Below are 16,512 nucleotides of genomic sequence, written 5' to 3' on the forward strand. Positions count from 1 at the left end.
AGCATCAAAATCAAATTGGGGACAAAATTGCTCAAGAACATCAAATTTCGAATTAAATGGTGTTTAGGTGTAGAAATTTACCGTTTTTCTTGAGTAATTCTTAGATAGCATCCTTCTCAACATGATTTTAGCAAAAGATTTGGTGATTAACGGTTAAAAATTGTGATTTTGGGGTGTATTTTTCGGGTTTTTCGGGTGCAGTTTTTCGCAGTTATTTTTGAGTTGGGGGTTGGACTGATCAGTTTGCAGCTCTTTATTTTTTTCTGATTTCCGACCCCTCCACGAGTCGCGGCGAAATGCACTTTAAACTCCGCGACTCGCGGAGTTTGTTTTTTTTTTTTTTTTTTTTTTTATAATCATTAACTTTTGAAAACAATTAAGAAATTAATTTTAAAATTTTGTTTCCCTTATTATTTAGGACGAGGTCGTTTCGGATCGATGTCCTAGTCCGTCTCTTGACAAAATTTTAAAATTTGTCTTTTTGTAGCGATTGTTTTAAAAGCTAAGATTTTTGGGTTTTTTTAATGTTTTTGGCATACTTTAAATCAAAAAGATTAAAAATAATGATAATAAAAGTTCTCGTCCCTCCCTTGGGTAAAGCAATTTCGGTTCAAAGACCTAGTCTTCAACTTACGACGGATTTTAAAAATCATATTCTTAACTTAATGAGATAAAGTAAATTTTTGTTTTTAAATTCACACAACTTAAATATGAAATTCAAAATTAATATTAAAAATTCACACCAAACTTAATTTAAAAATTTATAAATTCATATCAAACTTATATTAATTTTTCAAATATTTACAATTTTAAATATATTGTTTTTACAAAGTTTACAATATTAATTTAAGATTTAAATATTAATTTTAAAAATATAGTAAAAATAAAATTAAAAATCTTTTTGTCTTTTTATCCCACTTTAATCAATCAAATATTATCAAAAATATGCGCCCCTCTTTTCGGTAAAGTAATTTCGGTTCCAAGACCTAATTTAACTCATGACGAATTTTTGAAATATTTTGGGTTGATTGATTAAAGATATTTATACCTTAAGAATAAACGTTAAATTTCGCAGTGATGTAATAAATTTTTGAATGATATCAATAATTTCGGTCGCCAAACCTAATTTTATTCAATACCAATTTAATACTTTTTAGCAAACAAATTAGCGTTTATTATCAAAAGGTTAAAAATAAAAATAAAAATAAAAACTGTACAGACATACCTGTGAAATAGATTTCTTAGTTATATGATCTATCCCATTCATAAGATAGTCGGTTTAATTGATTTTCCATGGCTACATAGGCGTAACCTCGAGCATTCAGTGTCTTTTCTTCTAAACATATGAACGGTCCGTCTCTGCATAAAGTAACAAATTCGGTATTTGAATAGGTTTGATTATTTGAACATTTACGGCCATGTGACCATTTTCCGCATTTGTGACATCGTTCTAGGTGTCGTGCTCTTCTTTTCGCTGCGGATTTTGATTTTCCTTTACCAAATTGTAACTTATTATCTTCGCATCTGGATTCTTTTCTAACTCCGTCCATTCTTTCTCTGATTACTGATACTATTTCACTCGGGAGTATGTCATTATTACGTTTAGTGATCAAAGCGTGTAGCATTAGACCATGGTTTAGTTCACAGGCAGTCTTCATTTCGTAAAAACCTAAAAAAAATAAAAATTCAGAATGGGGGGAGAAGACTAGTTCTTTAGGGTCTGCTAGGGAAAGACCATTCGGGTTCCATTTTCGAGAACTACACGAAAACAGACAATCTAACTCTAACAGAAATACATATTATCCTTTAAAGACTTGATTCTCCCCACACTTAGTTAGCTGTGGTGTCGAAATTGTGATTAACTTCGTTGTCGACTTCCATCGGACCATGTATGTAATGTTTAACTCTGTGACCATTAACTTTAAATTCAATCCCATTTGAATTTATTAATTCTATCGTTCCGTATGGGAAAACTCTTTTGACTATGAATGGTCCAGACCATCTTGATTTCAATTTTCCAGGAAATAGCTTGAATCGTGAATTGAAAAGAAGAACTCTGTCTCCTTCTTTAAATTCTTTTGAACTTCTGATTCTTTTATCATGCCATTTCTTCGTTCTTTCCTTATAGATTAACGAATTTTCGTATGCTTTATGTCTTAATTCTTCTAATTCGTTTAGTTGACTTAATCGTAGACGTCCAGCTTCATGTAAATCAAGATTACATGTTTTCAAAGCCCAAAATGCTTTGTGTTCAATTTCTACTGGAAGATGACATGCTTTTCCATAAACAAGTCTAAAATGTGTGGTTCCAATTGGAGTTTTGTAGGCTGTTCTAAAAGCCCAGAGTGCATCCTCCAATTTAATGGACCATTCCTTCGGATTTGATCCTACGGTTTTCTCTAGAATACGTTTTAAAGCTCGGATGGTATTTTCAACTTGTCCACTTGTTTGTGGATGATATGCGGTGGAGATTTTATGAGTTACTCCATATCTTTTAAGAACTTTCTCAAGTTGATTATTACAGAAATGAGTACCCCGATCACTTATTAAAGCTTTCGGTGTTCCAAACCTTACAAAAAGACATTTTAAAAAGTTGACTACAACTCGTGCATCGTTAGTTGGGAGAGCTTGTGCTTCCGCCCATTTAGATACATAATCAATGGCTACGAGTATATATAGATTATTATGAGATTTTGGAAATGGACCCATAAAGTCAATACCCCAAATGTCAAATACTTCACATACTTGGATGACGTTTTGTGGCATTTCATCACGTTGACTTATTTTTCCGGCCCTTTGACATGCATCACAGGATTTGCAAAGAAGGTGTGCGTCTTTGTAAATTGTAGGCCAATAGAATCCAGCTTCATAAACTTTTCTTGCTGTTAGTTGAGGCCCATAATGCCCTCCTGTTGGTCCTGTGTGACAATGGTTTAAAATTTTACTAGCTTCTTCTCCAAATACACATCGGCGTATTATTCCATCGGGAAAACTTTTAAACAGATGTGGATCTTCCCAAAAATAGTGTTTTATATCACTGAAGAATTTCTTTCGTCTTTGGTACGATAATCCTTTTTCAAGGAATCCACAAACTAAGTAGTCTGCATAGTCTGCAAACCATGGGATTTCTTTATAATCTATCTTCAATAGATATTCATCAGGAAAGTTGTCTTGTATGGCTGATTCATTTAGAACTTCTAATTCGGGATTTTCAAGACGAGAAAGATGATCAGCGGCGAGATTTTCTGCTCCTCTTTTATCTCGGATTTCAATATCAAACTCTTGTAAGAGTAAGATCCAACGGATTAATCTTGGTTTAGCATCTTGTTTTGAAAATAGGTATCTAATGGTCGGTATAGACCACCGTTTTTGCTAGAACGAGATATGATCGAAATTTGTCAAAAGCAAAGACAATAGCAAGGAGTTCTTTTTCAGTAGTTGTATAGTTCGTTTGTGCTCCTTGTAATGTCTTACTAGCATAATATATAGGTTGAAATCGTTTTTCAATCCTTTGTCCTAAAACGGCTCCCATTGCAAAATCACTTGCATCGCACATTAGTTCAAATGGTAGATTCCAATTTGGTGTTATCATGATCGGTGCATTAGTGAGTTTTTCTTTAAGAATATTAAAAGATTTGATACATTCATCTGAAAAGATGAATGGCGCATCCTTTTCTAGGAGTTTATTCATAGGAGTGGCAATTTTAGAAAAATCTTTTATGAAACGTCGGTAAAAACCGGCATGCCCTAGAAAACTCCTAACTCCTCTAACATTGGTGGGATGTGGAAGTTTAGCAATTACATCTACTTTAGCTCTATCCACTTCAATTCCTTCTTTTGAAATTTTATGTCCAAGAACGATGCCTTCTTTAACCATGAAATGGCATTTCTCCCGATTAAGTACTAGATTTGATTTTTCGCATCTAATTAGCATTCGTTCCAGATTAACTAGACATGATTTAAATGTATCACCGAAGACTGAAAAGTCATCCATGAATACTTCCATGCATTCTTCTATCATGTCGTGAAAAATCGCCATCATACACCTTTGAAAGGTTGCAGGGGCGTTACAAAGTCCAAATGGCATGCGTTTGTAAGCAAAAGTACCATAAGGGCACGTGAATGTGGTTTTCTCTTGATCTTCGGGTGCTATTGGAATTTGAAAATATCCGGAAAATCCATCTAGAAAACAATAGTAACTATTTCCGGCTAATCTTTCCAACATTTGATCTATGAAAGGTAAGGGAAAGTGATCTTTTCTAGTGGCGTCATTTAATTTTCTATAATCAATACATACACGCCATCCTGTTACAGTCCTAGTAGGAATAAGCTCATTTTTCTCATTTGTAATGACAGTCATGCCACCCTTCTTAGGTACGCATTGAACTGGGCTTACCCATGGACTATCAGAAATTGGATATATCAAACCTGCATCTAGCAGTTTAATAATCTCCTTCTTAACTACATCTTGCATATTAGGATTTAGTCTTCGTTGGCGTTGCACATACGTTTTATGACCTTCTTCCATAAGGATTTTATGTGTGCAATACGAAGGACTTATTCCTTTAATATCATGAATCTTCCATGCAATGGCTGGTTTATGAGCTTTCAACACAGAAATGAGTTGTGATTTCTCATTTTCAGTAAGAGAAGACGATATTATTACAGGTAATTCAGATTCACCATGTAAATAAGCGTATTCCAAATGGTTTGGAAGTGGCTTTAACTCTAATTTCGGAGGTTCTTCTATCGATGATTTATATCGATATCTGTCTTCTTCTTTTAGCATTTGAATTTCTTCTGTTGTTGGTTCATATCCATTAGCTATAGGTGTAGCTAACATTTCAGCTTCATCAATTGGTTCATTACCTTCTCCTAAAGAACATTCTCCTGTTCCTTGTAATTCTGGAAATTCTTCTAATAATTCTGCATGTGCATCTATAGTTTGAATATAATAACATGTATCATCTGCAGATTGTGGTTGTTGCATTGCTCTATCAACTAAAAAGGTAACACTCTCATCCTCTATACTTAGGGTCAATTTCTTACCGAACACGTCTATCATTGCTTTAGCCGTGTTTAAAAATGGTCTTCCTAATATGAGAGGAACTTGAGAATCTTCTTCCATGTCCAAAACAACAAAATCTACTGGAAATACTAAAGTACCAACTTTAACTAGCATGTTCTCCATTATCCCTCTAGGATATTTTATTGATCTATCGGCTAGTTGTATGCTTATTCTGGTTGGTTTCAATTCTCCAAGGTCTAGTTTAGCGTATAGTGAATACGGCATTAGATTTATACTAGCACCTAAGTCTGCCAATGCTTCTATTGAACTAAGACTACCCAGAAAACATGGAATTGTGAAACTTCCTGGATCAGATAGTTTTTCTGGTATCTTATTCAACAGCACTGCTGAACAATTAGCATTCATAGTAACAGCCGAGAGTTCTTCCATTTTCTTTCTATTTGAGATTAGATCTTTCAAGAATTTAGCATATCTTGGCATTCCTGAAATCACATCAATGAAAGGAAGATTTACATTTATCTGTTTAAACATATCCAAGAATTTGGATTGCTCGGCTTCAAGTTTTTCTTTCTTCATTTTACTCGGGTAAGGAAGTGGTGGTTGGTATGGTCTAACATAAGGTTTATCCTTAACTGTGTTATCTTCATTAACCTTCTCAACTACCGGTTCTTTTTCCTTATCTTGATCAGGTTGTGGTTCTTGTGGAGTAGGAATAGTTTCATCAGAAGTTACAGGTATTTCAGGTGGTTTAAGTGTTGTACCACTTCTTGTGGTAATGGCTTTAGCTGTTTCATTCCGGGGGTTAGCATTTGTATCACTAGGTAGACTTCCCGGTTTTCTTTCACCTATTAACCTTGCTAGGTTACTCACTTCTTGTTCCAGATTTTGAATAGAAGCTTGTTGATTTCTAAATGCTTGAGCATTTTGTTCATTGGTTTGTTTCTGAGATGTGAAAAACTGCGTTTGAGTTTCAACTAGCTTCGTCATCATATCTTCTAAATTTGGTTTTTTATCATCGGTTTGTTGTGGTGGTTTGTTTTGAAAATTCGGTCTTTGCTGATTATAAGTATTATTGGATACTTGTTGATTGCTAGGACCTTGTTGGTTGTTGTATGGAATATTTCGGTTATAATTCTGGTTTTGATTGTAAATTGGTCTTGGCGGTTGATAATTATTCTGATAATTATTTCCAGGCCTTTGGTTTATGTATGAAATATTCTCTCTTTGTTCCATTGTTAATTCAATACTGAGACAATCTTTTGTCAAATGTGGTCCTCCACACTGCTCACAACTAATTCGTATTGAGTGAATATCCTTAGTCATCTTTTCCATTCGTCTCTCCACAGCATCTATCTTTGCGGAAATGGAATCTAAGTCATGGATAGAATCGGCTCTAGCTGCTTTAGATGATCTAATGATGTCTTTTTCTTGGTGCCACTCATGTGAGTGGGAAGCAGTGTTATCAATAATTTTGTAAGCATCAGTTTCGGTTTTCTTCATAATAGAACCACCAGCTGCTATATCTATGTCTTTTCTTGTAGTGATGTCGCATCCTTGGTAGAATATTTGTACTATTTGACAGGTGTCTAAACCATGTTGCGGACATCCTCTTAATAACTTTCCATATCTTGTCCACGCCTCATATAGAGTTTCATTTGGTTTCTGTGTGAACGTAACAATTTCTGCTTGAAGTCTTACGGCTTTAGATGCAGGAAAGAATTGTTTAAGAAATTTGTCAACTAAAACGTCCCATGTATCGATCGCCCCTTCAGGTAACGATTCCAACCAATCTTTGGCTTCTCCCTTTAAAGTCCAGGGAAATAACATGAGATATATCTGTTCATCCTCCACTTCTCGGATTTTAAATAGTGTGCAGATCCTATTAAAGGTACGTAGATGTTCATTTGGATCTTCCTTCGGCGCACCACTAAATTGGCATTGATTAGTCACCATGTGTAGAATTTGTCCTTTGATTTCATAATCTGGCGCATTAATGTCTGGATGAGTAATTGCGTGACCTTGGCCAGTGCGTTTAGCTCTCATTCGGTCTTCCATACTTAAAGGTTCCAGATTCTCCATAATTGAATTTGTTGAATCGGTATCACTAGATGATTCTGATTTAATGGTTCGTTCCTCAACAATCTCTGTTTGAATGATTGGTGGCTCCGGAGGAAAGTTTAATGGTTCAGGATCTACGAACCGTTCCTGAATATTCTCCGGATTCTCAATTGTGATGTTGGGTTCAAAAAATGGATTATCGGAAATTTGAACTGAAGTACTTGGTCGACTGGATGACGATTCTAAAGAAAAATCAACGGCGGTTATATTTGCTAAATGTCTTGATCTAGTTACAGGTGGTGAACGTACAAAAGGTGGTGAACGTCTTGCTCGGTGCATTCACTGAATATCCTATTAGTTTTAAAAAGGAAAAAAAAATTATAATAAGTTATCCAATCAATAGACTTTTCTGATTTTGCCCACGTTTTGAATAGCCAAAAGATGCAGCAGAGGGGCAGGATTCGTTTGGTCTCAATATAATTGAGGACTGTTTGGCTCCAATAACCCGGTCCACGTACAAATCCAACTATTACTACGAACCAGAAAATTTTGATGTCTATTAATTTAACCACTTAAAATAAATTTTCGTAATTTTAAGAAATTTAGATAAGAAGTAGAAAAAATTCTAAGTCCTAAAAACTAGAATGGCGAGAAATGAGAAAGAAAAAGAGTTCGTCGAAAAAGGTCGAAAAAGAAAAAATGGTTGAAAAATAAAAGGTGACGGAAAAATAAAAGAAACTTATAAAAACTTAAAAATACTTAACTAACCTAATCTTATTACTACAACTAACTTAAAATTATAATCGCAAATTGAAATTACTAATTGGAATGATAATTGGTACATAGTAAAAGTCGTCTAAAAATATTAAAGCTTACAGGAAAAAGTAAATCCCAAATGGAAATAACTTAAAAAGAAACTAAAACTTAAAAAAAGGCGTCGCAAAATTCTAAAGCACCTAAATCTTAGTCTAAAGAAAAAGCACTTAAGGAATTCTACGGCAAAGCCTAAAAATCTAGGAGTAAAAATAACTATAGCAAAAACTAAGTTTAAAATTAATTATGAGCTAAAAATACAAATATTACGCTACAAAGATTAAAAAGGGACAAAATATAAAAATATATAAAAAGTTGTAAAAAGTACAATTTTTATAAAAATATTATTTTTATATTATTTTTTTTAATAAAACTACTAATTTTACAATTTAATAAAACTAATTTAAACAAAATAAATAAATTAAATAAAAAGAAATTTTAAAATAAAACTTAATTATAATAATAATACATAATTAGGGTTTATATTAATAATAATTAATAATAATCCGTAATAAATGCTGAATTAGGGCTTCTGTTGGCGTGTCAGAAAGTCTCCGCGAGTCGCGGTAATTAATGAAGAAAACCCCGCGAGTCGCGGGGTTCAGAAATTCAATTCTGGCACAGTTTGAATCGACGCGTTTTTTTCTTTATTTATTTTTTTTATTTTTATTTTCTGTTTTCTGTTTTTTCTATATATAAAAGATATTTAATAAAACTTATATTTTTATAAATTAAAATAAGAATAAAGAAACTTATAAAACTTAAATATTTAAAAAAATACTTATATTTTTGTTTTTCTTTTTATATTTTTGAATAATTAACACGTATTTTTACAAAAACGAATTTTTAATAGAAGTAAGCTAAAAATCTTTTTTTTTTATTATTATTAGCGTTGCGCTTCCGGCGTTTAGAAATGTCCCCGGCAGCGGCGCCAAAAATACTTGGCGTTATGCGAGGTGTATACGAAATAGTTTATATTTTACTAGGAAAAACTATTAAATACGATACAATTTTACACAAGATATTTATTTATTTATAGAATGGATATACTTAAACCTTGCTACAACACTTATAGACAGTGTACCTAATCGTACAGTAGTGTAGTTTTTAGTAAGTCCGGTTCGTTCCACAGGGAAATCTTTAAACAAAGCTCAACGCTATATTAGTTTACTTTTATAAAAATACAAATATATATATAAGAAATATTATTATTATAGAGGGGGGTTTTTACCGTTTAATGACCGGTTTGTCGATTTTAAGACTTTAGTCGCAGTTAAAACCTAATGTAAAATATTAAATAAATAAAAGACTTAATTTAAAGCGTAAAGTAAATAACGATAATGAAATTGCGAATAATAAAAGTGCGATAAAATAAAATTGCGATAATTAAAAGTGCGATTAAATAACAATAAATAAAAATGCGATAATTAGAAGTGCAATTAAATATAAAATAAAGGAGATTAAATATGAAATAAAAGAATTATGCTTATTTAAACTTCCGTAATCATGATGTTTGACGTGTTGATTTTAGTTTTATGCCCATGGGTTAATTGTCCTTTGTCCTGGATTATTTAATATGTCCGTCTGGTTTTTGTCCATAACAGTCCATCAGTCATAAATATAAAGTGCGAGTGTCCTCGTCAAATTATTATTATACCCGAAGTTAAATATTCCAACTAATTGGGGATTCGAATTGTAACAAGGTTTTAATACTTTGTTTAATGAATACACCAGGTTATCGACTGCGTGTAAACCAAGGTTTTACTACTTTGTTAACAATTACACCAATTACCCTTGAATGTAATTTCACCCCTGTTTTAATTATTCTAGTGGCTATTAATCCATTCCAGTGTCCGGTTAAATGAACGATTATTCGTACATATAAATACCCCGCCCATCGTGTCCGATCGAGTGTATATGGTAATTTATAAGGACGCCCAATTGTAAATCTTTATATTAACATTAACAAACTATCATTTAGTTAAACAAATATAAAGCCCATTAATAGCCCATAGTCTAATTTCCACAAGTGTCGTTCTTTTGTCCAAACCCCAATTATGGTACAAAGCCCAATTACCCAATTTTAGTAATTAGCCCAACATCATGATTACTTCGTTTTAAATAAGCATAATAATAACTTAGCTACGAGACATTAATGTAAAAAGGTTGAACATAACTTACAATGATTAAAAATAGCGTAGCGTTACACGGACAGAATTTTGACTTACACCCTTACAACATTCGCTAACATACCCTTATTATTAGAATTAAAATTAAAATTAAAATATAAATTATATATATATATATATATATATATATATATATATATATATATATATATATATATATATATATCGTTTACGTATGATAAGAGAAGAAAAAGATTGTGAATTGTGATCAGAATTCGGTTGCTTTTATAGGAAAAGTCGAAATTTGGGGCTCCGCGACTCGCGGTGAAAACCTCTTCAAACTCCGCGAGTCGCGGAGAATGAATTTACAGCTCAGTCCTTGGAGTCTTTCTCTGCCGACGGTTTTTATTTATAAATATAATATATATATACTTAATATAATTAATTATATATTATATTATATTTATATACCTAGTTAACTTGTAATTTTTAGTCCGTTGCGTCGAGCGTTGAGAGTTGACTCTGGTCCCGGTTCTGGATTTTCGAACGTCCTTGCGTACAATTTAATATCTTGTACTTTACGTTTTGAATCTTGTACTATTGTAATTTCGAGACGTTTCTTATCAATAATTGGAACCTCTTTGATTGTCTTTTGTTCTTTTGAGCTTTTTGGTCGTTTGCGTCTTCAATTCGTCGAATCTGTCTTTTGTCTTCACCTTTTATTATTTAAACGAATATCACTTGTAAATAGAACAATTGCAACTAAAAGCTTGTCTTTCTTGAGGAATAATGCTATGAAATATATGTTCGTTTTTAGCATTATCACTTAACAAGGTAAAACTTGGTTTTTCAAAGAACACCTTAAAAACTGAATTTACGTCGTCGGAGTACAACCGGGGGCTGTTTTGGGTTGGATAATTAAAAACCATCTTGAACTTTGAATTGGAGGCTTATTTTCTGGAAAATTGATATTTACTATGAATATGTTAACACATAAAAATTTCATGATTCAACTCAAAGTATAAGTATTTTTAGAAAAATAATCATTTAAGGTTGTTTACATGATGGAAAATGATCAACTTCATAAGTTTCACCAAAGTTTGACCTATGACCTGTGATTTCGAATACAAACTAAGGTATTTACAGTTCATATTCTTAAAGAAGGACTCGATCCAAGGAAGTGGCAAGTTGAACCAACGAAAACGGAGTTGTAACGAAGAAACTATGACTAAAACAAGATCGGATATCCAAAACTAGTTTAGCCACGAAAATAATTGGAGAAAAATTAAATAAATCACATCTTTCTAAAATAACATGATATTTTATATATATGTACTCATAATTTAATTTTATATATTTCAGGATCACCCGTAAACAATACGAGAAGATTAATCATAAGATCCCATGATTGTACGCAATACGTCTTCTTGACAATATAGGTACCATGGGTCAAGATTAATCCCGACCAATACGAATACGATGGGGGTTTTATTTATTTCGATGGGGGTTTTATTTATTTATTAAACACCTAAATATGAACCATTAAAATTGAATTGCTAACTACGGACTAAGAAGACATTAAAAGTATTATAAGTATATATACGTGACGATTGTTTAAAATGAAAATATATTGATATATTATATATGGATAGGTTCGTGATATCAACCGGAGACCAAGTCAAAATATATATATCTTCAAGGCAAAAGTGAGTATATAGTCCCACTTTTAAACTCTAAATATTTCGGGATGAGAATACATGTATTTTATGTTTTACGATATGGACACAAGTAACTGAAAAATATATTCTACGTTGAGTTGTACCACTGGCATACTTCCCTGTAGCTTGGTAACTACTATTTACAGCGGTATTGTAAACGCGAATCCTGTTGATAGATCTATCGGGCCTGACAACCCCAACCGGACTGGACGACCAGTATTCAACGGTTGCACAGTACTTCGTTTCGGTGACTACACTTGGTACGGTGTAGTAAGATTTCATAATAAAGGGAATATGCGACGTGATTAAATGTTAAGTATGGTTACCAAGTGCTCAACCACTTAGAATATTTTTATTAAAATGTTTACATATGAAATCTTGTGGTCTATATTTATACCGCTGCCGGCATTAAACCTATATCTAACCAACTTTATGTTGACGTTTTAAACATGTCTATTCTCAGGTGATAACTAAAAGCTTCCGCTGCAACATGTTGAATTTAAGCAAGATCATGTGTACGCATATTTGTGTCAAAAACAAAACTGCATATCCGAGGAATTGTAATGTAAAATATGCTAGAAATCGTATTGTTATCATCACATGTAAAGTTTGTAAGTCTAAGATTATCGCTAAACGATAATCATCTTTTTATTGTCTAAAGCTTGTATTAAAATAAGAGTTATGGTTTGTAATGTAAAATAAATGCAGTTGTTCTTTTAAAAATGTCGCATATAGAGGTCAATACCTCGCAATGAAATCATACGTTATCTAACTCGTTCTTATGGTTAAGGACGGGTTATGACACAAACATCTAGCATGAAGCGCTCATAAAGGCTCCCAGCCACAATTCAGAGTAAAAAAAATTCCAAACCTACTGTGATTAAAAGTCTGGGCAGGAAATCCAAATCCAGAGATTCATACAAGGTAAGTAATTCTTCAAAAAGCATCAAAATTAGAGAACTCGGTGGAAAGATTGGGGTGCGATGGAAGGCCACGCAATAAATGGCTGTCTCCAACTCATCGTTCTTGATTATTAAATGATAGTTTTGTCTTTAAATATACGTGGAGTGGGGCAAGAAGGAAAATTGAACTGGTTGAGGAGTTTATGTCACATGGAAAGGCCTGTAATACTTTGTTTACAGGAAACAAAATGTGGTCAATTAAAGGATCGTTGGTTTGAAATTTTCTGGGGTTCGGGTGACTTTATGTATATACAGAAATATGCTCAAGTTTTCTCGGGCGAAATGATAATGGTGTGGGATCCTACAGTATTCAAGATGAAAGAAGCTATTAAAGGTGGATTTTATCTAGCAATCAAAGGACATGTAGCTGGGTGCGACACTGAAATTGCTGTGGTCAATGTTTATGGACCACACTCTACAGGCAGAAAAATCAGATTTTGGGAAAAATTAGAATCATTGTTGAATTTCAAGGACATGCCATGTTTAGTATGTGGCGACTTTAATGAGGTTCATTACCAAAGTGAACGTTTTAATTCGATTTTCAACCAAAGTTGGGCAGACCTGTTCAATCAGTTTATTAATAAAACCTGCCTAATTGAAGTTCCACTTGGAGATAAAAAGTTCACTCGTATTTGCGATAATGGGGTCAAATTCAGTAAGTTAGACAGGTTCTTGGTATCGGATCAGTTTTGTCATCTCTGGCCGAATCTCACTGCCAACACTCTGGATAAACATTTATTTGTTCACTGCCCTATCGTCTTGCGTAATGGATTTAAAGACTTCGGCCCGAAGCCCATACGAGTCTTTAATGAGTGGCTTCTTTTGGATGGGGCTGTTGATATTGTTGTAAATGCGTGGAATATGCCTGTTTCTGGCAACAGACCAGATTGTGTATTAAGGAACAGGTTAAAGAATGTCAAAGAAGAACTTAGAAAACACAGCCGAGTCTTGAACAATTTGGAGGAATAAATACTAAACCACTCAAAAGCGGCGGCAAACTGGGAATCGATTGCTGAATCCAGGGTGCTATCTGAGTAAGAAAGACTAATGTGGCTTGAAGAGAAAAAACAATGGATTTCAAAAGAAAAAATTTAATCCAACATGTGGAAACAAAAAGCGAAGATTAAGTGGACGCAAGATGGAGATGAAAACTCAAAGTTCTTTCACAATTATATCAAAAGAAGGGGGCATAAAAATCACATCAGAGGTATCTCCATAGGTGGGACTTGGTTCGAGGACCCACAGGAAATAAAGGAGGAAGTGTTTCGTTACTTCTCGAATATTTTCAAGGCTCGTAATGACACTGGAGAATGTTATATGGATTTTGTAATTGGTAGGGTGACAAGTGAAGATAACATAAGCCTTGAAGAAAGATTTTGTGAAAAGAAAATTTGGGAGGCTATAAATAGCTGTTGTAGTTCGAAAGCACCGGGGCCAGACGGGTTTAATATCAAATTCTACAAGAAATTCTGGTGGCTAATTAAAGATGATATAATAAAGCTGTTTGATTGGTTTTGGACTCACATGGAAATTTCCCGGGGATGTAATACATCCTTCATTACCCTAGTCCCTAAAAACAACAATCCAGTAAATCTTAGTGAGTTTCGGCCTATCAGTCTCATCAGTGGCATGTACAAGATAATTTCAAAAGTTCTGTCAAGAAGGTTATCTTCAGTCATCCACAAAGTTATTGGGGTAGAAAAAAGCGCGTTCATAAAAGAAAGATATATACTAGACGGGGCACTCATTGCAAATGAAGTCATTGATGAATTAAAAAGAGAAAAGAGAAAAGGGTTCCTGTTCAAGGTAGATTTCGAGAAGGCTTTTGATTGCCTTAAGTGGAATTTTATCGAGGAAACAATGAAAATTCTGGGATTTGGGAGGAAATGGATCAAATGGGTCATGGCATGTTTATCATCAGCTTCAATTTCAGTTTTAGTAAATGGTTCTCCGACACGTGAATTTAAGCCAGAAAGGGGTGTTCGACAGGGAGATCCCATCTCACCATTTCTCTACATTATTGCGGCTGAGGGTCTCAATATCCTCACCCGAAAGGTGTAGCGACCCGACCAAATCGTCATTGACGGCGCCGTCTACTTAGGTCCCGTTACGTGGTCATAAGTCTTTAAAACAACGTTTGACCAAAAGATATGTCGCATTCATTTCAAATGTAAAGGTTGTTCAAGTTTACAAGAATAGTTCCACCATAAGTTACGATACAAAGGTTTAAGTACAAATGAAACTTATGCGACACAATTTAAAAGTATCCAAAAGACGCTCCATGTATGCATATATACTCGACATCCAATGCAAGTATCAAAATAATGAGCGGAAGCATGTATCATGTATCGTTCAAGGACCTGAGAAAAACATAGAAATCTGTCAACGAAAACGTTGGTGAAATCATAGGTTTAAGTAAGTAAGTACAAGTGAACCACAAGATTTGCATCAATGAAATAATAGTAATACATTCCAAAAGTTTGTTTCACGAGCACCCAATTATCAATGCTTAACATTTCCTTCCATTGAACCCCATCACTTAGTGCTAGAACATACACTGTTTCTCGAAAATATATTTCATTCGTAAACGGTAGCGAACCGTTTGAATGAGGGTTTGTCAAACCCATATGGATCCATACAACATAAGTTCTCGCTTACACCCGGCAAGTGTAACTAATGATAATCGAATTGAGGATTTTGTTCTAAACTCGTATGTAGAATGTTTGTTTTCCTGTACTTGTGTTCACTTAGTAAAAGAAATGTTTATGTTTTCTCATCCCAAATGTAAGTTCAAAAAGAGTAAGAGTGGGACTATGATCTCACCTTGAATGCACGAGTAGTAAAGTACTTCAACAAGTAAATGTGTGCAAAGAACAATGCTAGTCTTGACCTAAACAAATAGGTTGTATCAATAACGATAGTCACGATTGGTCAAAGATGTTCAATTAGTCCTATGGCTCGTTACGACTCGATTAATATAGCATGTGAATCAATTTGTCAAGTTTCATGCACGATACAAGTAGTTAAGTATGTTAGAACGATTGTATAATCGTTTGGTTAAGTTTGACTAAAAGTCAAACTTGGTCAAAGTCAAAGTCAACGGGGTCGGGTCGGGTATCCGACAATTTTCCCAAGACGAGAAGTCATATAAGAGCCTAATAGTCAAGTTTCATGTTAAACGGAGTTTTAGCTAAGCGGAAACATTTTTGTGACATTTAAAAACAAAAGAGAGTGGCCTGGGGCTTTTGCGCGGCGCGCACCCAAGTGCAATTTCTGGTCAGAACTCAACCAAGAAGGCAAACATCTGGGATCTCTGATTCTGTGCGGCGCGCGGGTAAATGCGCGGCGCGCAATACCTGGGAATCATGCAGTTTGCAGAAAAAAATGGTCCAAGTCACGAACCAAAATACAATATAACACATTTCATGCACCGAAAACACTTAAAACGCATAACCTATATCATTAGAAAGGTAATTTGACAAGGAAAACAACTAAGCACATTTCATCAAGCAATTCATCACTAACAACAACCAAAAACCGCATTAAACGTTCATAATCAAAGTTTCAAGTTCTAAAACGCATTTTATGATTCGGGCAACCAATTTACATGTATGATATGCCGTTTCGAAGGTAATCATACACACATTGCAACAAAATTCTTATCTACAATATTTCATAGCATTTGGTGCATCAAAAGTTCATCTAAAGCTTATCAAACCCTAATCCAAGTTCACAAAATCACTAATCATGTTCTTGGAGTTTCCTTAATCAACCTATACATCAAAACGAAGCTAATGATACTA

The 16,512-nt window shown here is 33.9% G+C and overlaps 1 protein-coding gene across 1 annotated transcript; it reads left to right on the plus strand.

Annotated features, from left to right (window-relative positions):
- The first annotated feature begins 12,859 nt into the window (after positions 1-12,859).
- On the plus strand, positions 12,860-13,678 carry LOC139848627 (uncharacterized). Its single transcript, XM_071838348.1, has one exon. The coding sequence runs from the start codon at positions 12,860-12,862 to the stop codon at positions 13,676-13,678; it is 819 nt and encodes a 272-aa protein (XP_071694449.1).
- The last annotated feature ends 2,834 nt before the right edge of the window (positions 13,679-16,512 follow it).

The sequence above is a fragment of the Rutidosis leptorrhynchoides genome, chromosome 5, assembly GCF_046630445.1.
Source record: "Rutidosis leptorrhynchoides isolate AG116_Rl617_1_P2 chromosome 5, CSIRO_AGI_Rlap_v1, whole genome shotgun sequence".
NCBI classification, from domain to species: domain Eukaryota; kingdom Viridiplantae; phylum Streptophyta; class Magnoliopsida; order Asterales; family Asteraceae; genus Rutidosis; species Rutidosis leptorrhynchoides.

Bases quoted from the DNA above. Each gene is read 5' to 3' on its own strand.
- LOC139848627 (XM_071838348.1), top strand. From the start codon at position 12,860: ATGGAAAGGCCTGTAATACTTTGTTTACAGGAAACAAAATGTGGTCAA.